Source organism: Podarcis vaucheri (genome assembly GCF_965113315.1).
Source record: "Podarcis vaucheri genome assembly, chromosome: 18".
NCBI classification, from domain to species: domain Eukaryota; kingdom Metazoa; phylum Chordata; class Lepidosauria; order Squamata; family Lacertidae; genus Podarcis; species Podarcis vaucheri.
Window position 1 is genome coordinate 4,275,964 of NC_138756.1, and position 21,792 is coordinate 4,297,755.

The following is a 21,792-nucleotide window of genomic DNA, read 5'->3' on the forward strand; positions in this document are numbered from 1 at the left end:
ACCCTGAGTGATTGCCCACAAAAACCTCGTCTGGAATGTCTGGCTGCCACCAATAGTCAGGGGGAATCTGGTTCCTGTAGTAGGCTTTCCAAAAAGCACTGTCCACGGGTGGTATACTCCTGTGGATGCACGGGCCCCCCTCTAGGACCCTGTCAAGTCTCCAAATGTGATGTTGGGGAACCCTGTAGGACTCGTTCAGCCATGGGGGCCCAACTATCAGCAGACGTAGAAAAGAAGTTGCATTCATAGAGAAAGGTACTCCCGTTATGGGGATCCCCTGTCCCAGATGCATGGGGACGTGCACGCATACCCAACATTCTGACCTATTCAGGCTCTTGGCTACCGCCGTTGTCATGTTTAGGAAGGTATTGTCCTTCCACCCCGTGGCCATTTGCGAGGTGAGGACCCATAGGATCCAAAGGGTGACCCGATTCCTCATCTTGTTCAGTACCCCAGAACAGGGGACTATACCACCAACACAGGAATCCTACAAAAATGGCAATGCCGCAAGCAAAAAGGAGGGTGGCCCACCAAGGCCAGGGCATGGGGCTTCTAACTTCTGGCCGTGCTACGGCGTGAACAGCGTGCACACACGTAGCGTTCCCACTCTTCCCAGGGAAAGGTGTCTGTCCGGAAGTGGAACACTGCTAGGCCTTGGGAACTGCGGGGGTGGCGGTAGACCCTGTAAGTTTCGAAAACGGGGCCCACTCCCCGGATGAGGCCGAAGGGCCTAAGAGCCCACTCCTGAGCCTCCGAAGCTCTGTAGACCAGCCACAAGGGAAGAACGGTGTGTTGACGCAGGGTAAATGTATAGTGGCCACACCTGAACGCTCCTTCCTGCAAAAAGAAGCTGCTCCGGGTTACTGGCCGGGCAAACCACGTGTAACACTGTTGTGCTGACCAGTCCTCGTGATAGGGTTCTAACGGGGAAGGGCGTCTCTGCATGCGGTGAGATTTCTATACCTAGTTGCCAAGATACCAGCGGTAGCGTCCTTCCTGGGCCTGTCGATATGCAACGTCCAGGAGCTCCGCTAATTCGGGACCCCTAACATTCCAGGGCCTATACCAGGGTCTGGATTCTTCTGAAGCTAGGAGTACTGTCTGCCGGCCTGCTGGTCCTATTGGGTGGTTGTCGCCCACGTGGCCTCTAACCAGGGCGAAGGGAGGCTGAAACCCTGGGGTGGCAACCCTTATGCAGCCACAAGAATATCCTGCCACATCCACAGGTATTGGGTGTGGGGTCACCAAGCCTATTAGTTCAGGTCTTACTCTGGGATTTTGGGAGGTTCGAGCCACCACAACAACCACAGGTGGGGCTGCGGGATTTACGGGCACTTGTTCAGCAATCTCAATACGCCCCGGGGTCAAGCTCCCTCCCATTCAACACCTGAGCCAATATTCCTTCAACACCCGGGTCAGGGTCTGGGCGTGGTATGCCAAATGGGGTTGGTACTGTGCTCCACCTCCCCGGTCCAGTGCTCTCCCCCCCCTTAGGCAGTGGGATATCTCCCCTCCAAAACAGGAGCGGGCGAAAACTCGATAGAGTTCGACCGTTTCCTCGACTTCGCGTAGGAGCAATACCCACGTGCGTTGGGACGTGTCGTGGACAAGGAGCCACAGAGGGTAAGTGGGATGCCTCACTGCCGCTGCCCTGTGAGGCCCCCGCTCCCAATAGCCGACAAGGACGCCGTCCCTTACCACCGGTAGGACGAACCACTCGTAGCAGAGGTCAGCAGGCCAGAAGGGTTGGTATGGCTCGGTGGGGTCAGGACGATAGGACATAGAACAAAACGGTAGGCACAGAATAGAGAAAGGGGAAAGTCTCTGTGAAAGTCTTTGTGATGATCAGTCGCAGGAACAGTTGCCCGTGGCCTAACGCACTTCCGGTGGCGTCAGACGCAAGGTGATGATCCGTCGCAGGAACCGTTGCCCGTGGCCTAACGCGCTTCCGGTGGCGTCAGACACAAGGGTTCTTGGAGAGAGTCAATTTCAGAGGGTCAGCAGGGTTGCTTTTGCAAGTCCAGACACCCTCAGACTTCTTCAGACGTGTGTGATGGATCCAGGGAGTCACCTCGGCTACTTTCACCGCGGTAGGAGTGGAGAGGAGGACGGTGTACGGGCCTCGCCACTTCGGGATGAGAGGGTCGCGCTTCCACTCTTTCAACCACACGGAGTCCCCTGGCTGGAACTGGTGGACCGGCTCAGCGAGACTGCAGGGTGTGCGCTCGAGGGTGTACCTGGAAAGGGAAGCAAACACACGGGACAAGGATTGCACTTGTTCCTGGGTAATATGGTCTCCCACCCGGCCCAAACTGGCGGGGATGTCTCTGACGAAAGGGGGTGGCCTGCCGTTCAAAGGGTGATAGTCTCAGTCTCTTGGTTGGAGCACTCCGGACCCGAAACAAAGCAAGGGGCAGGACATCTATCCAGCATAGTCCTGTCTCTTGTGTCAGCTTGGCCAAATGGGTCTTCAAGGTGCGATTCATGCGTTCGGTTTTCCCTGAGCTCTGGGGTCGGTACGCTGTGTGGAGCCTCCATCTAATCTGCAGCGCTTTGCATACTTCTTGCACAACCTTATCAATGAAGGCCGGCCCATTGTCGCTGCCAATACTTCTGGGGAGGCCAAAGCGGGGTATGAGTTCATTCAATAGTTTCTTGGTCACCTCACGAGCTTTTTCTGTTCTAGTGGGGTAGGCCTCTGTCCAGCCCGTCAGGGTGCAGACAAACACAAGCAGGTATTTGATGCCCCTTGCGGATGGTAGTTCAGTGAAGTCCACAATCAGGCTTTCCATAGGGGTAAAGCCAACGTGTTGTACTCCCGGTGGAGGGAGGTGGCCTTGTCTGGGGGTGTTCTTGGCGCACAGGACACACCTCTGAGATATAGCAGCAACTAATTGAGCAAGGTTAGTGATATAGAAAAGTCTCCCAAGGTGCGCCCTGGCAGCTGGACCCCCCAGATGAGTGGATTCGTGGTAGTTCTTCACAATCACGGAGGCCAGATGTTGGGGCACAAACACACGGTTGTCAGGTAGACGGAACCATCCTTCCTGGAGTGTCGCTCCTTCCTGGCATGCCCACTGCTTTTCTTCAGGTGTGTAGCGTGGTTCCACGTCGTCTGGAGTGAATTCTGGGATGAGGGCTGCATTGAGTGCTGGTGGAGGTTTCAAAGCTGCTTCCCGAGCCGCACTGTCTGCTTTCCGGTTGCCCCTAGTGACCGTGTCCCTGCCTCTCCCGTGGCCCTTGCAGTGCATCACGGCAATCTTTTCGGGACCCCATACCGCTTCCAGTAGGGTCTCAACTTCTGGACCGTATTTCAGGGCTTTCCCGTGGGCTCCGATCAAGCCCCGCTCCTTCCAGAGGGCTCCATGCGCATGCAGGGTTAAGAAGGCGTACTTGGAATCTGTGTAGATGTTAGCCTTACATCCAGCTGCCAATTGCAGGGCCCTGGTCAGTCCAATCAATTCGGCCTTTTGGGCAGAGGTGCCGGGGGACAAAGGTTCTGCTTCCACAACTTCCTCATTAGTCACTACAGCATACCCGGCTTTCCGGACGCCGTCCAGGACGAAACTACTACCATCTGTGTAGTATACAACGTCTGGATTTTTCAGCGGCTCATCCTTCAGGTCTGGTCTACTGGAATAAACCTCATCCATTACCTGAAGACAATCGTGGTGTTCTATAGTATCTGTGTCAGGCAAGGGTAGTAGAGTAGCTGGATTGAGGGTATTGACAACTCGTAGATGTATTCTGGGATTCTCACACAACAGTCCTTGGTACTTGGCCATGCGAGGGTTGGTCATCCAATAGTTCCCCTTAAATTCCATAAGGGTAAGAACGGAGTGGGGCACATTCACATGCATTTCTTGGCCGAACGTGAACTTGCCTGCTTCTTCTACTATGGTGGCGGTGGCGGCCACGGCCCGCATACAGGGTGGCCATCCTTTCGCTGTGGGGTCTAATTGTTTGGAGAGGTAGGCGACGGGCCGATTCCAACTGCCTAGCTTCTGAGTCAGGACCCCAGCGGCTACGCCGTTTTGTTCATGCACATACAATTGGAATGCTTTCCCGGGATTTGGCAAACCCAGGGCTGGTGCGGCCATGAGGCATTGTTTAATAGTCTCAAAGGCTTCTTGTTGGGCCGGTCCCCATTCAAAGGGATCTCTTTCTCCTCCTCTAGTACTTTCATTGAGGGGTTTGGCTAAAATACTGAAGGCTGGGATCCAGATTCTGCAAAAGCCTGCTGCTCCTAGGAAACCCCTCAACTGTTTTCTGGTAGTGGGTTCCTTCATGCAACAGATGGCTTCCTTTCTCTCAGGGCGCAGTGCCCTCTGCTGGTGCGACACATTAAAACCTAAGTACTTCACTTCTTCTTGACATAATTGAGCTTTCTTTCGGGAAACTTTGTATCCTGCCTCCCACAGCAGGTGGAGCAATTCTTCGGTGCCCTCCCTACAAGTCTCATAGTCCGCTGCCGCAAGGATGATGTCATCAACGTACTGGAGCACCACCTTGTGGCCAGGCACGGAATTGTACCGCGCCAGGTCTTTTGCCAATGCTGTGCCAAAAAGAGTAGGGGAGTTCTTAAAGCCTTGGGGAAGCCTCGTCCAAGTGAGTTGCCCTTTTGTCCCGGTCACTGGATCCTCCCACTGGAAGGCGAAAAGGGGTTGGCTTTGAGGGGCCAGGCGGCAACAGAAAAAGGCATCTTTAAGGTCTAGAACGGTGAAGAAGGTGGCTTCCGGTGGGATGAGGCTTAGTAAGGTATATGGGTTTGGCACGTTGGGGTGTAGGGTCTCTGTGGCTTGGTTGACGACCCTTAAGTCCTGTGCTGGACGGTAGTCATTGGTGTGAGGCTTTTTAACTGGCAGTAGAGGGGTGTTCCATTCAGATTGGCACGGTTTGAGTAACCCATACTGAAGTAAACGGTCTAAATGTTTCTTTATTCCTTCCACTGCCTGGCGTGGCAAGGGATACTGTCTTACAGATACTGGCGTTGCAAAAGGCTTTAATTTGACTATGATAGGTGGTATATTGATGGCTAATCCCGGAGGATTGTCTTCAGCCCAGACGCCAGGTGGCGCTTTAAGGTTTTTCGGGATATGATCACTGGAAGAGATTGGCTGGTGCTCGGCGGCCAAGGCTGCTAGGAATCGCCATGAGTGTTCTCTGGGCACTGTAACGGACATTATGCCACTTGCCTGTGGGGGCAATTTCAACTCAGGTCCCTTGGGGGTGAAGGTAATTTGAGCCTGAAGTTTGGAGAGGACGTCTCTTCCTAACAAGGGCACTGGGCACTCAGGTATGTACAAGAATTGATGGGTCAGGTGACGCCCCCCGATCTGACAGTCCAAGGGTTGTAGGAACGGTTTTCTTGAATAATTGCCAGTGGCCCCCACTATGTTCACTGTTCTCTGGCTTTCACGTTGAAGGGGAGTAGTCAAGACTGAGTATTGGGCACCGGTATCGATCATAAAATTGATAAGTCGGTTCCCTAATTTGATTTTGACCATGGGTTCCGATTGGGAACCTGAGAAGGCTGACTGTGTGCCTACAAGGGAGGAACCCGGTCCATCCTAGTCTTCATAGTCGCCCATGGCTGCCAGACCCACAAGGTCTGTCCGGTCTGGTCCTCTGGCGTATCTTCCTTCCACTATCCTGCCCCGGCGTTCCCGTCCTCGGCCTCCTCCCATCCTTCCTGGCTGGTTTTGGGGGCACTCGGCTTTCCAGTGGCCCTCTTGTTTGCATATCGCACACTGGTTTCTTCCTAAGCCTTGATTTTTTCCTCCCCCTCGGCTGCGGGGCTCTGACTGACTGCGGCGGACCTCCCGGTTCCCTGGGCGGTGCGCGATTGCCGCGGCTATCACTGCTGCCTTTTCCTTCATCCACTGCTTTTTCTCCTTCTTCTCAACATCCCCCCTCTGCTCAAAGACCTTCTGGGCGATGGCCATGAGTTGGGACCTGGTCATGCCTTGGAACCCGGGTTGTTTTTGAATTTTTACTCTAATGTCTTTTGCACACTGTCCAATGAAGGAGGCATTGACCATCAACTCATGTGCGGGGGTTTCGGGGTCGAAGGGAGTCCAAGTTCGGTAAGCGTCTATCAGGCGTTCCAAGAAGTCGCCAGGACTCTCGTCTGGCCGTTGCAGGACACTCGAAACCTTGGACAGGTCAGTGGGTTTTTTAGCTGCCCTACGTACTCCATGTAGGAGAATTTCTCGGTAGGTGGTTAGGGTGGTACGGCTGTCTGCATTATTTGGATCCCAATGTGGGTCCGCAAGGGGATACCGATTTGGCCATTCCTGTTCATTCACCTGTTGATCCCTCAAATATTCCAAAGCCTGGGTATTGATTCTCCTCCTTTCCTCCGAGGTGAAAAGGGTATTCAGTAGTTGCTGGCAATCTGGCCAGGTGGGCTCGTGGGCTGCAAATATAGAGGACAGTAGGTCCAACATTGCCTGGGGTTTTTCAGCGAATGGCGGGGTGTGGGTCTTCCAGTTAAACAAATCAGTTGTGGTAAAAGGAACATATTGAAGGGTAAATGTTCTTTGGGGCGGCGGTGGCGGCGGGTTATCGCCGTCAGCTGCTCCTGCTGCAGGCGCCGGAGGCGGGCTATCATAAACCACGCGAAGGGGGGTCATTACTGCTGCTTTCGCCTCTGCAGCGGCCTTACATTGTTTCATATATAAGCTCAATGCTTTGTATCGGGCCTGGCCATAAGCTTTTACAGCGTCTCGATACATGACGGTATTGGTCCTCTTTTTGGCCGCCTCTTCCCTCAAGGTTTTAAGGTGGGGATATATTTCTTCTAGGATCTGATCACTGGGTTCTGTCTGGTCTTCTCCTGGGGCAGGTTTTCCCCCTTCAGCGCCTATTGGAACATATTGGGGCGGCGACAATGGTGGAGCGTTGGGGACTTGAGGGGCTTGTCCCTGTTCTCCTAAGGGGGCCACTACGGTTGGTGGAACATACGGCGGTGGGGCTAAGACTTCAGCCTCGGGTCCCTGGTAAATGGGTTTCTTGGGACATTTTCCTGACTTTGTGCCCCTAACTTCAGCCCTGAGGGCCATGACTTTGCAATATTCAGTCCTGCATTTCTTCAACCAGGGGGGGTTTTTATCTACCACACTCAGCCAACTGTCTATATAGGGGATCTGGTCAGGATGTCCCCCCTGGTCCTTGATGATATTTCCCCATAAACTGGCGACCAGGGACCGGTCAAAGGTGCCGATGGACGGCCATTCCGTTCCTTGCGTTGGCCAGTCTAATTCACACAGAGTTCTTAGGCGTTCTGGTGTCATAGTGACACCGTAGTCTCCGCTGAAGCCTTTTTTAAAGTTGTTCAACATACATTGAAGGGGAGTAACATTCCCGGTCGATGCACCCCCACCCATATTTAGTATGGCCCTTTACAACGTCACCACACCAAAAATTCACAAACTCACAGAATCAATTCAGACTTTTTCCGGACGGTGTCACTCTTTCCAAACATACACCTTTTGCTGCAGATTGTGACTCGTCGCGGTCGCCCGGACAGAGAAATGCACAATCCTACTTCCGCGCGGCCAAGGGATGACTAAATCCCGGCCCCATTCATTCATACAGTCACCCTGTAACATACGTGCACAAGAGTGCCTCTTTCGCCAGACGTTGTACAATCCAACTAACCACCCAGCAATTCCAACCCTCCTTTACCTCTTTTTAATACCTAAGTGTGATTGGATGGCAGGGGGACACTCCTTCCCCCTTTGTCCAGACACACTGGGGGTGTGATCAGGACCCCCCTTCTCCTTAATTATTAAATAAGGAGGTTACCCTATCGGGACCCGTTGTCATCTACTCACCCACTGCCGGCTGATTCTGAGACCTAGGAACCTCGGTTCTTTAATCCGTTGCTCTCCTCCAGGATGCAGACAGCAGAGGGTCAAGTCGCCTTCTGTCCTCCTCCGAAGAAACAGTTCGGTGGGCGCCTTGGAAGCAGGAGGTCTGTTGGCCCCCTGCCGTCCCTGCCCAGAGGGCAAGGGAGCTGCCTCCTGGTCAGGACTTAAGGTCCTTAGGATCCGAGTCACGGCACCAAATGAAAGGGACATCGGTTTTCAGACCAAGAATGTAAAGATCAGGCAGCAAAGTTTCTTAAAGAAAAAGTTTTATTTGGTTTTTGTCAGACAAAAAGCAAAAGGGTGCATTTCAGTAAAATGAGAAAATGCCCACCCTCCAAAGGGGGTAGTCTACTTATATACCTTTCTTGCTAAGCATAGTTCAGCCCCTTACCCCTCCCCATCTATTGCATATTCATCATAGCTCTACCAATCAGATTGGTGGCTGCCGTGTTCGGTTTCAAGCTTGCACTAATCACTAGATGGCGCTGCTGGCTTATAAGCTGCTTGACCTCTTCACTATTTCCAGTAAATGAGCCCCTAGCCCACACATTTCTGGGAATGGGCTGTGGTTTCTAAATAGAGCCCATCTCCGGGGTCTTGCGGTCTTCGTGGTGGGCAACATCCTGTTATTGTGTTAGTCAGGGGCTCGTTTCTCAGAAATAGCTTAGTACATGCAAAATTCCCCTAACCACAAACATGCAGCTGCTGTTCTTGCAAAATATAGCAGAGACCTGGTTTGCTCTTAGCTGGCTCTTCTAGAGAATAGAAAATGGCCTTTTGCCTGGTAAGGGTACAAGATAAGATGGCTCCCGTCTGGCTCCCCTTCATCTTGGATCAGGTTAGCCATACTGATTTGTATGCTGTTGGTGGATTATTGTCATTGTCCTGTTGGGCTGTGTATGTGATAAAGGGGAGCCATACCGGGGTGAAGGCGTCTTCTTCTGTTTGTCCCCGTGTCAGTTTCAGTTTATTAGTTAATTTTTCTAGTAGGGCTGTTTCCCATACTATTTGGTACCATTGGTCCATGCTTACTCCTGACAACCTGATATGGTCATTTTTCAGCGGTTGTTTAAGAAAAAACATAATAAGGATCTACTCGCCTTCTCCCTCTGTGATTTCCCCTACCTTGTTGAATTTCTTGGGCCACTGAATGGCTTCTGGGTTAATGGTGAACTTTATGCCAGCAGACGTCTCTCTCCTTATATCCCCAATTTTCACAAGGACATGAGACTTATTGGGAGACATCACCCAGTTCCCAATATCGAAGTCCGCTGGTAGCTCCCAGTTCTCATCCAAGCACAGCCTGCCCCTGGAAGTATTCAGACACCGGATTTCTCATAAGAAAGGGTGAAGCTGGAATGGCAGGGAAAAGCACCAGCATTAAGAAACCACGAAGCTAAGATGTCCTACTCACTTTGTCCTCTTATGATTTGGGGCCTGCGTGTATCTCATGTAGACTAGAATTCCTATTCAGGCTTTTTTTGTAATATATTAAAGCATTTATATAGAGTGCATATAAAATAACAAGGAGCTTTACAGATTAAGTTTAATACAAAAGACAAGTTAATACATTCTTAAAATCCACAAAAGCCATAGATACTCAAAATGTCCTAAAAGTCAGTGTTCATGAATGTGCTTGCGAACAATCACATTGAAACTAGCAGAGAGAGCACAATTTCCGCAGGAGTCCCCTTTAGCTCTAGTGAAGTTTATCCCACTACACAGGGGTCATTGCAGAGAAGGCCTTCACAGACCTTGCAATCCTCACCTGAGGCCCTTTTTGGAGTGGCACCTCTATGAAAGATCTGGAGGGTGGCAGATAGAGAATTCACCTTTTTTTCAGAACCAAAGCCATCTGTTGGACGAAGTGACTCAATATGGATATCCAGTGAATTATCATTAAGAACAACAACAAAAAGTAGAGTTATGACCAAGGACACTTTCAGATCATAACCAATTACTACTTGAATTAAAAGATGAAAAAACACATCATTCAGGTGGAGATGAAACGATGGACTTCTTGCTAACCAAACAATTTTACTTAAAGCTGAAAAAGCTTTGAAAGATTATTTTGAGTTCAACTTAAATCAAGGAATGGATCTGAAGGTTGTCTGGGACTCAAGTAAGGCAGTAATGTGGGCTTTTTCATTCAAGAAAATGCTTTCTAAAAGTAGATGAGAGAACAAAAAAACCCCAGACCTGCTGGAAGAGCTGATTGAAAATGAAAATATTTGATGCTGTTAAATCAAGAAACTGAATGGAAGATTAAAATGTTATGGCAGAATTTTTTTGAATTTGCCAACCAGCCAGGCAAACTGCTGGCATGGCAGCTAAAGAAGAAGCAGACCATGAACTTAATAAAAAAACTAAATATAGAAGGAAAAATAACCCAAAAGATATAAGAAAGCAATATGTAAGGTATTATTAAGAACTGTATCAAGTCAGTAAAGAGAACATAAATAATATTGAAGAATATTTAAAGCAGAATAACCTCCCAAAAATTGTAAAAGAGAAACTCAATTCATTAAATGCATCTGGCACCATGATGGAGCTACAACAGGCAATTATTCAAAATGGGAAAAACTCCAGGACCAAATGGGCTATCAGCAAAGTACTAAAGAAACTACAAGATTATCTGGCACAACCACTAAAAGATGTAATGAACGAAATATTAAATATAGGGAAAGTGCCAGATGCTTGGAAAGATGCTTACATTATAGGGATTCTGAAACAAAATACGTATCTATTATCAGTCAAAAGATTTAGGCCCATCTCTCTATTAAATAATGGCTATAAACGGTTTGCAGACATATTGGCAAACCACATTAATTCCACAGAGGAATTAACACAATTTATTCTGATAGTAAATAATGTAATAACAGAAAAATGCAAAATAATGAAAGGGACAAGACAGGGATGTCCCCTGTCACCATTATTGTTGATTTTAGTTTTAGAGACCCTGGCCAGAAGTATAAGATCAGATGAAGAAATAAAAGGAAAAACAGGTTACAAAGCATATAACCTTAAGGCATTTATACACCGCCCATCTGGTATAACCTTGTGGTAACTGTAGAAGACCCTGTGGCTAGCAGGGTCTTGGAACAGATTCTAAAGTTTGGAGAAGTAGCAGGCTTTAAACTAAATAAAAGTAAAAACAGCTAAGAATATAAATATTTTTAAGGATAACTATAGAAGAGCTAGGAGAGAAATAAAGAAAAACTTAGAAGTGTGTGGAAGAATGAATTTAGCGCAATTGGGAAGGGTATCATTAACTAAAATGAATGTATTGTCAAGAATGCTATTTCAAACAATACCCTTGATCAGCAATCCAGGACACTTCAAAGAATGGCAGAAAGATATTACAAAATTTATCTGGCAGGGGAAGAAGCCAAGAATAAAATATAATTTGTTGATAGATTCTAAAGACAAAAGCAGATTCTCCCTACCAGATTTAAGACTATATTATGAGGCATCCTGTTTATGCTGGCTAAGGGAAGGGATGTTATTTTAAAAAACCCTGATGTTTTAGAAGGTCATGACAATAGATATGGTTGGCATGCATGTTGGTGGTATGAGAAGGTTAAAGTACATAGAGCTTTCTTAAATCATGTTGTAAGAGTCCTGCAGCTGGATCCCACCATGGACTCTCCTTCCGTGGAGGTTTTTAAGCAGAGGTTGGATGGCCATCTCTAATGGATGCTTTAGTTGAGATTCCTGCATTGGATAGAGTTCCCCCAGGAAAAAAAGCCCGCGGTATAAATAGTAAAATGATTATTATGGAAAGGGATGTTCCTATTTTCATCGGAGAAATGTTGGGGAGTAGGCTACTCTTACTAAGACTAACAATGATATTTTACAGGTCTCTCCACAGTCGAAATCAGCATCTGCATGGATTGCAGTTTTCAAAAAGGGGAAGGAAATACCTGCCATGGTCAGATCCAGCTCCTTCTTTGGTCTTTGTGAGTAAAGTTCAGGCCAAACTTCCAACTCTCCCAAACACACCCCTTGACTTCTGTCCAACATGTTTTTCTCCAGCTCTGCACCTGCTACTTGAGTCATTCAAGACTTCAGAAAGTTATTGTGGTGAAACTTATTCCACTTGGAATAATCAAAATTATAGTCATCTCATCTTCTGAAAGCTCAGGAGATATTTCTGGAGATTACATCAGCCTCAGAAAGTAGCATGACAATATTAATTGTGCTGTGTCTGGGAAAGAAAAAGTGCAGATAATATTTCCTGTGATGCAGACAGACTGAGTCAAGCTGCAGAGCTGGCAAAAGAGGGGTGTGCCTGCCTTGTGCTTCCTAGCTCTGAAGGTAGAGCTGAAAACCACCCAGATTGGGAAAGCCCAGGCAGTCTGGCCTTGCAAGAGTCTTTGGGTTCTTCTGCTATGCCTCCTTGGCAGGTAAGAGGAGGAGGAGGCAGAGCCAGAATGAGATCCCTGCTCCTTCTGTTTCTGCTTTTGCTGCTCATGATGCCCTTTGGAGTCTGCGGGAACCACAAAGGGAAATGCCCCTTGAATCTGGTCAGGGATCAAACGGATGCTCGCAATTACTACTGGCCTGGACACTTTCTCATCAGTGGGATCATCTCGCCAAAACGTTTATATGAAGAAACTCCATACATCTTTTCTCAGACACCCTTCGCTAGGATTGAAAAGTATGTACTTCACAGTTTCATGATTCTCCAGTCCATCTAGTGGTTCCTATTTATCAAGGAAATAGCTCCTTTCTCAGGGCTGGGGAGCCAAGGGCTGATGTTGCTGTACTACCCCGCCCTTAACCATTGGGCTTGCTGGTTGGGGGTGATGGGAGCTGGGGGGGGTCTAGTATAAGATTCCACCCAACCCTCTCCTATTTCCATGGTCTCTGGGTATTCCTTAGGAAAACACTTTCCTACCTTTGATTCTGTGTTGCTTTTAGAAGAATGCAAGAATGTTAGTGAATCTGGTCAGGGTTCAAAAGGATGCACTGAATTTTCCCACCTGCAGGATGCCATGAAACTCAGGCAATTTCCAAGGCTCAAAGGTTTCATTCAATATTATTCCATTTGGACAATTCAGAAACTGTCGTTAAGGAATGTTACAGTTTTACAAATGGAATTTAAGATCCTCTAGATGACTTTTGGTGGCTGAAGAGCAGGAAAGATGTACTTTAATTGGAATGATGAATAAAATAATATGAATCAGGAGACTTCCTTGTTCGTGGAGTCAGGTCTCTAAAATATGAAGAGGAATTATTCCTTTTTTCACATACACAACTGGCCTCATTTCTAAGTAGTGAGATGTTTGAGATTTCTTCACGTGGAATCCATAGGTACCTGTTTCCTATCCCAGAGGGAGGCATGAAACTCTAGCAATTTCCAAGCTGCCAAAATTATTTTATGTTTATTCTATTTGGATCATTTGTGAACAACCTTAGCACAGTTCTCTTGACACAATACCACAGGAGACCTACAGCCCACTATGGGCTACATTAAAGGTTTCCTCCTCCAATCTCAGCACTTTTTCCTTTCTGTCACTGCTTTTTTTTAAAAAAAATAAAAATAGAAGCGTTTTAAGAAACTCTTGAAAATGGGTGGATTTTTATGGGTGAAAGCAGGAACGATATGCTTCAAATAAAATGGTTATATAAAATAACCAGGGGGTGTCCTCACTGGTGGAGTCAGTGATCCAAACATGGGCAAAATTATAATTTCCCACACACTCAAACCTGAAAGCCATCAGGCCTCATTTGTATCTGAAAGGGGACTGAGGTATTTGGTGCTTCCCCTCCTTCAATAAAATTGTCTCTTATCTACCTATAGTCTAGCCCCTTGGAAGAAGTCAAAGACCAATGCAGGAAAAGCAGCCTTTGCAGCAACTTCCCAGTATATCACACATTTTGAGGGGCACCTTCATTTCCTACTCATAGAACCACAGTAGAAAAGAATCATAGAGTTGTAGAGATGGAAGGAACCCAGAGGAGACCCACCTGAAGCATCCATGACACATGGTCACCTTCGGAGGGAGTCTGTTCCACTGCTGAACAGCTCTGTGTGCTGTTTGCATCAAAGCTCCGGTCATGGAGCAGAGGACTCCAAATATTTGTTCTATGCTAGACAGGAAAAGGTTTGATATTAATGTAAAAGGATAAATAAATACTAATCTTTGTGAATCATATAATATTCCCTCCCTTCCAATCATATGAATATCAGTTTCACTATTTTTAAAGGATTCATTTATTGCAGGGAGGCAACTAGGTTCTCCCGGTACATGAGGTCTTTCCTGTTCACCATCCAAGAGATCAACCAGGATCTCAGGCTCTTACCCAACATCACCCTGGGCTACAACATCTATGAGAACTATTTCGATGCAAGGATGACTTCAGACGCCATGCTAGAGCTGCTTGCAGGCAGTGGATGCAATATTCCCAATTATCACTGTGGAGAACAGAATCCCCTGCTGGCTGTTCTTGAAAGAGGCAGTACTGTCATCTCAAAAGTGATTTCAGACTTGTCAGGCATCTACAAAACCCCACAGGTAAGTAGTGGGAGAGCATGGGGGACAGAGAATTTCAACTGCGTAAAATCCTATTTTCTTTCTGGAGAGGTCAAGTGGGGATATTTTTAAAAATGGGGAAATCCTGAGCTATGGATCCTACATCCCTTTTTCAAAACTGAGCCTTCACCAACTTGTCACCTCCAGATGTTTCAGACTAAAACTCCCATCAGCCTCAGCCAGCAGAGATTTAGATATTAGTCATTTCAGATAGTTAAATATCTGTTATGCTGAAAGTAAAATAAATTGCTGATCTTTTGCTTTCCTTCCTAGATCAGTTATGGCTTCACTGCCCAGGTTCTCGAAGGTACAACCCTGTTCCCTTTTGTCTACCGGATGAGTCCCAAAGAGGAAAGTCAGTACCAGGGGATTGTTGAATTGCTCCTGCATTTTGGATGGACATGGATTGGCCTCTGCACTCCAGACAGTGACAGTGGAGAAAGATTTGTGAGCGCTGTGAAACCTCTGATGCTCAGCAAAGGGATCTGCATTGCTTTATCAAAAAGAGTACCAGAAAGTTATTTTGATGAATTTATAACACCTGGGGAACCATTTTTCCTATGGAGACAAGTTGGGGTATTTGTTTCCTATATAACCAATGCACATGTTATCATAATACTCATGGCAATAAACCATGTCTATGAGAAGGAAATAGGTGCGAAAGTCTGGATCACAACAGCTTTGCTAGAAATCAGAATTGGCTTTGACATCCCTCCAAATATATTCCAGCATCTCCATGGTTCTCTGTTCTTTGCAATTGAGACTGGAATAAGGAGCAGCAAAGGTGGCAAAAATAAATTGCAGACCAATTTTGGGGATTATTTCAATCCAGCATTTCAGTGTTCATATTCAAAGCATCTGTTGTCCGTGAAAGGCAGGATAAGATGCAGAGAGGAGGAGAAACTGCAGCCATTGCCCCAAGGGGAGCATGAGATAGTCCTGTCTCATGACAGCTATGGCACTTACATCAATGTTCAGGCTGTGGCTCAGGCCTTGCATGCTTCGCTTTCATCAAGATCCAAGAGGAGGCTGATGGTGGAGGAAGGAGAGCAATGGGGACACGCAAGGCTACAGCCGTGGCAGGTATTTCCTTCCCCCTTTTGCAAACTACAGTCCACACAGATGCTGATCTTGACTGGGGATAAACCTGTAAAATATCATAGTTACTATTACTAATAGTAGCTTACCTTCCAACATGTCCCATCCCATAACGATCCTTTTGCTATTTATACCCAGGGCTTTCTTCAGGGGGAACCAGCTGGAACTCAGCTCCAGCACCTCTCAACTGGGGGCCATTTGGACCTTTGGAGGGTCTGTAGTGATAATATTAGTATTATTCTGTTTATATATCAACTTTCATCTGAAGATCAGAGGGTGGTTTGCAGAATAAAAATACAAAATGAGAATAGAAAAAGCAAACGAAAGAAAGAAAACAAGCAAACCAAAAGCACATTAAAATGCCCAGAGATGGTTTTATCCACCCAAATCCTGGTTACAGAATAACTTTCTCGCCTGGCACCTAAAGATTTGTCACAAAGGTGTCCAGGGAGCCTCTCTGGGAGAACATCCCCCAAGCAAGGAGCCACCACAGAAAAGTCCTGTTGTCGTGCTGCCACCCTCCAGATATCTCTATTTTTATATATTTTTTATTTAAGTTTTTTTTCATTTCTTTCCAAGCTCCTGTATAGTTATTCTTAAAAATATTTATGTTTGTAGCTGTTATCCATACTCCTAAATATTAAACTTTCTTCTCAATCATCAGTTCTGTCACATTTTCCACCAATACTTTCGTTCTACATTTATTTAGTTTAAAACCTGCTACTTCTCCAACTTGAGAATCTGTTCAAGACCTTGGTTGGCTAGCCATGGGGTCATCTGCAAATGCCTTGAGTTTATATGCTTTGTAACCTACTGTTGGGACGCGGGTGGCGCTGTGGGTTAAACGACAGAGCCTAAGACTTGCCGACCAAAGGTCGGCGGTTCAGATCCCTGCGACTGGGTGAGCTCCCGTTGCTCGATCCCTGCCCCTTCCAACCTAGCAGTTCGAAAGGACGTCAAAGTGCAAGTAGATAATTAGGTACCGCTCCGGTGGGAAGGTAAACGGCGTTTCCATGTGCTGTTCTGGTTCGCCAGAAGTGGCTTAGTCCTGCTGGCCACATGACCCGGAAGCTGTACGCCGGCTCCCTCGGCCAATAAAGCGAGATGAGCGCCCCAACCCCAGAGTTGGCCGCGACTGGACCTAATGGTCAGGGGTCCCTTTACCTTTACCTTTAACCTATGTTTTCCCTTTTATTTCTTCATCTGATCTTCTACTTCTGGCCAGGGTCCCTAAAACTAAAATAATAATGGTGACTGAGGATATCCCTGTCTTGTCCCTTTTATTATTTTGAATTTTTCTGTTATTACGTTGTTTACCATCATCATAGTCTGTTAGTCAGAATAAATTGTGTCAATTCCTCTAAGTACAGTGGTACCTCAGGTTACAGACGCTTCAGGTTACAGACTCTGGCAACCCAGAAATAGTACCTGGGGTTAAGAACTTTGCTTCAGGATGAGAACAGAAATCGCGCAGCGGCAGCCTAAGGCCCCATTAGCTAAAGTGGTACCTCAGGTTAAGAACAGTGTCAGGTTAAGAATGGACCTCCAGAACAATTTAAGTTCTTAACCTGAGGTACCACTGTAATGACTCTCTGAATTTCATCATCTCTATAGTCTTCTTCGTAGAAGTCCATGAAAAAATGGTCAAAGGCCTTCTCTGCATCTATAAAAATCAACACTGCTTGTTTATCATTTCTAACCTCCAGATATTCTATTATATCAATTATATTCCTTATATTATCATTCATCTGGTGGCCTGGCAAAAAACCAGCCTAGTCCTGATGAATTAAATCCATTAATAGCACTTTCATGTCGTTTGCCAATAGGTCTGCAAACAGTTCATAGTCATTATTTAATAGAGAAATCAGCCTATCATTTTTGACTGATAATAGATTTGTATCTTTTTTCAGAATCAGCGTAATCTAAGTATCTTAAACATTTTAGTGGTTGTGCCAAATAATCTTGTAATTTCTTATAGTACTTTGCTGATAGCCCCCCTGGCCCTGGTTTTTTCCCCATTTTGGCTTGATTAATTGCCTGTTGTAGCTTCCCAGTTTCTTAATGCTGGCGCTTTCCCCTGCCATTCCAGCTTCACCCTTTCTTGAGAGAAATCCAGTGTCTGAATACTTCCAGGGGCAGACTGTGCTTGGATGAGAACTGGGAGCTGCCAGCGGACTTCAATATTATGAACTGGGCGATCTATCCCAATAAGTCTCGTGCCCTTGTGGAAATTGGGAATATAAGGAGAGGAGCATCTGCTGGCATAAAGTTCACCATTAACCCAGAAGCCATTGAGTGGAACAAGAAATTCAAGAAGGTAGGGGGGATAATTGGGGGAGGGGGCTAGGAGATCCTGATTGTGCTCTTCCTTGAACAACCACTGCAGAATGAGCATGTCAGGGTGACTGTCCAGTAACAGCTGGAACCAGCACGCCTTCTTTCTACAGCAGCTGAGATAGGAGGGGAATTTGGGATGCTCAAATAAAGGATACTGACCTTTCACACATGCAGAAGGATGAAAAGTAATTTATTTTACAAATGATAATTACTGATTTATTGTATATTTTTTTAAATTTGTGAGTAAGCTCACTTGTATTAAATTTGTCTCAATTTGTGGTTGATGTGGTGAAATTTGGAAAATCAATTAAGGCAATTTGGCAAAAAAAAAACAAACCATAACCCCAACTCTCCTTTCAGTTGGGCATTGAACAGCAAAGCGCTTTCTCTCTCTCTCTCTGACACACACAAACACGAGAATGAACCGTGTGAGAGATTATTCGAATCCTGAAATTTGGGGGAATCACATGTCAGACCCATTGTCATTTGCTTAGAAGTTCTTTTAAGAAGGGAAACAGGTAAATGGAGAAGAGGAAACAGAGTTCTGTGGCTCAAACCTCAGCTGTACTGAACTCAATTTAAAGCACAAGATATTCTGGTCACCCCAATGGTCAGCGGGGGGTTGAAAGGACCCTGATGAGGGGTCAAGGCTTCATTCCAGAGATCATGTTCTGCAGCTAAAGAGAACTGACCGCATTAAGGGAATGGGGAGATGGCAGGCAACTGGGGATCTTGGCTGCTGGAAACGGCAACTGGGATCTCCCAGGATTCCCTGCCAGACAGACCCCTCCCCAACCTCTATGTGATTGATGTAGAGCTGTGATGATTTCCTGAATGATTCATTGGGGGCCACAACTGCAAATCTTGGGGTAGATCAGGGTTCCCCAAACTTGGGTCCCCAGCTGTCTTTGGACTACAGCTCCCATCATCCTGAGCTGGCAAGACCAGTTGTCAGGGATCACCACCATGCTATAGAGATCGCGTTGAGTGAGTTACATACACACAAATACTCCTAACTGTTCCTCTTTGTTGCACCTTCTTGTCTTTCTGGTTAGGCCGTACCTCGTTCCAGGTGTACAGAAAGATGCCAGCCTGGATATGCCAAGGTGGTCCTAGAAGGAAAGCCCATTTGCTGCTATGCTTGTGCTCAGTGTGCAGAAGGGACCTTCTCCACTCGGGAAGGTGGGTGATTCCAAGGGGGAAGAAATTCCTGGAGAGAGTAAACACAGGACAGAAATTCAGTCTCACACACTGCAGACATAGGGGAATGGGAATCCTTCCTTGACTTCCTTAGTATTAATCACCTTTATTACATCCAGGAAGTGAGTTGATAGGAATGACCATAAGGAAGAAATATCTGGGGTGCAAACTGGGCAGCTGTGAGAGGAATGTCCGCAAAGCATTCCTTTTTGATTTTTTAGACCAAGCCACACAAAAAGGAAATAATGTTGACACTTATCAAAAATAATGGATAGACGATGAAAAGCAGCAAATTACTATCAGCAAAAGCACAATAAAAATAAATACTTCATGTGAAAATTATTACAATATAATCTATGGACCGTTCTGATCTCACTGCTATGAACATTGAATGGAAGCAATGTCTGCATTTTAAAGGTTCAGGCAAAGAGGAACAGGCAGGATCCAAACAATGCAGTTAACAGAAGTGGAGTGGTCACTGCCTCTCAGTTGATCCTAGATCACAATGTTAATACAGCACAGATCATTAGGGATGTAAGTGATGCTGCAGCCACTCTTTTTCTCTTCCCCAGATGCAGAACATTGCACCAAATGCCCAGAAGATCACCATTCAAACAAGGACAGAGATCAATGTGTCCCCAAGATTACCACCTTCCTGACTTATGAAGAATATTTGGGAATGGTGTTAGCTTCCGTTGCCCTCTTCTTGTCCTTAACAGCAGGCATTGTGTTGGGAATCTTCATTAAATACAAGGAAACTCCCATTGTCAAAGCCAACAACCGGAACCTCTCCTACACCCTCCTCGTCTCCCTCCTGCTTTCCTTTCTGTCCTCCTTCCTCTTCATCGGGCGCCCAAGGAAAGAGACCTGCCTTCTCCGACAAACGGCCTTCAGCATCATCTTCTCAGTTGCTGTTTCTTCTGTCTTGGCAAAGACCATCACGGTGGTGCTGGCCTTCCTGGCCACAAAGCCCGGGAACAGGGTGAGGAGATGGCTGGGCAAGAGTCTGGCCAACTCCATTGTCATCTCCTGTTCTGCGGGGCAAGTTCTCATCTGCACCATCTGGCTGGGCTCTTCTCCCCCATTCCCAGAGCCCGACATGCGCTCCCAGGTGGAAGAGATCGTCCTGCAATGCAACGAAGGGTCTGTGGCCATGTTTTACGTTGCCCTCGGCTACATGGGCTTCTTGGCTGCCACCTGCTTCACGGTGGCTTTCCTAGCCAGGAAGTTGCCCGGCTCCTTCAACGAAGCCAAGCTGATCACCTTCAGCATGCTGGTCTTCTGCAGTGTTTGGGTGTCTTTTGTGCCCACCTACCTGAGCACCAAGGGCAAGTACATGGTGGCCGTGCAGATCTTCTCTATGTTGGCCTCCAGTGCTGGGCTTCTGGGCTGCATCTTCCTTCCGAAGTGCTACATTATTGTGCTGAGGCCTGATCTCAACACAAAGGAGCACCTGACAACAAGGAATTAAGGGGACACCTGATTCTTAAAATAGTCCATGTTCCCTATGTCCAGAAGTGCATAAAGGAAACACACCTGCTCATCCATGTTGCTTATTCTCCATCTCTGAAAGAAATTGTGTTCCTTCTTAGCCCTGGTTTTAGGAAGTCCTGTTCACATGAACAGTAAGATGGGAGGAAATGTTTTGCTACCTTGCTTTGCCAAGGACTACAGTGAGTCCTGGTCTACTGCCCTTAGTTTGTATACTATTATCTTTTTAAAATTTTGTGTTTTGGGAACTTATATTTATCTCACAACAAGATAGGCTGGAGGGAGAGATTAGTTAGGTTTTTGAGTCTGTTTCCTTTGTCATGACTACCTATTAACCATATCAATTCTAATATTCAGCAATACTGTTTGGTTATGCCAGTTCTATGTATACAGTTTTCTATGTTCCATTCCCCGCATTTATGCGCTATCATTCATAAGCTCACTTCACACCATTTCGTTCTCCTAAGCTTTGTATATCAATAAACTGAGAAATTCATTAAAGACATCTTCCGTAGTCTGTTGGTTTAATTTCTGTCTTGTGTAAGCTCTGCTCCCTGTTCCAAAGAGTAGCAGCTGACCTTAGCCAACCCGCGACTGGGATCCAATGAATTTTATTGCATTGGCCAGGGTTAGGGATAGGGTTAGAGGGGAGAGGGAACTCCGGCGCTCACGGGAGTGGCAGGCCGCCTACGCCAATCTGGGCGAGTCATTGTGAAGGGAGGTGGGGAGGGCGTTCCACAGGGCAGGCGCCACCACCGAGAAGCCCCTCTGCCTGGTTCCCAGTTTGTGGCACAGGTCATCATCCGATGAATTTAGAGCTTCATTTATTTCTGTGTTTATATTTAAAGAAATTATGCATTTAAAAAGTACTGCACATTGATCGTAATATTAAGAATGCACTTAAAATTACTACGCACAACAATGAATAAGGGATTGCAATGCACACACAGTTAAGCAGCATAAATATTTGTTAACGAAGTCTAATCTTGTTGTGATTATTGTTACTTTTATTGCTCCTAATCCCAGTGGCTTACAAGACTCAGCTCTATTCTGCCTTGGTCAGTCCCCACCTGGAATACTGTGTCCAATTCCGGGCACCACTATTTAAGAAGGATGTTGACCAATGGGAAGAAACCCCTCACCCCCCCCCCTTGAGAGATGCCGGCTCAGAGAGCCCCCTGAGCTTAGACTACGAAGCCTCTGAGGGCGTGCAGAGTGCAATTCCCCCAGGGGCCCCTCTCTCTCCCGGGCTC

The 21,792-nt window shown here is 46.7% G+C and overlaps 2 protein-coding genes across 4 annotated transcripts in view; one reads left to right on the forward strand and one right to left on the reverse strand.

Annotated features, from left to right (window-relative positions):
* The window catches only part of LOC309523051 (vomeronasal type-2 receptor 26-like), a 64,769-nt gene that overhangs the window by 5,514 nt on the left and 37,463 nt on the right, over window positions 1-21,792 (reverse strand). The window contains exons 1-2 of one of the 3 annotated variants that reach the window (XR_014215208.1): window positions 13,848-14,053; window positions 9,000-9,227 (exon numbers count right to left, since the gene is read on the reverse strand). The exons of 1 other annotated variant lie outside the window; for it this stretch is intronic. The gene's annotated coding sequence lies outside the window, so the exon portion shown is untranslated. Of the gene's footprint in view, window positions 1-8,999; window positions 9,228-11,797; window positions 12,149-13,847; window positions 14,054-21,792 lie in introns of those variants that run through there. One more of the 3 variants, XR_014215209.1, reaches the window with a different exon arrangement.
* Window positions 15,035-20,519, forward strand: LOC309523148 (vomeronasal type-2 receptor 26-like; the record flags this gene model as incomplete). The annotated part of the gene is made up of 4 exons (XM_082206908.1): window positions 15,035-15,496; window positions 17,601-17,828; window positions 18,904-19,030; window positions 19,621-20,519. 4 exons carry the CDS (start codon window positions 15,035-15,037, stop codon window positions 20,517-20,519), a joined length of 1,716 nt encoding a protein of 571 aa, XP_082063034.1.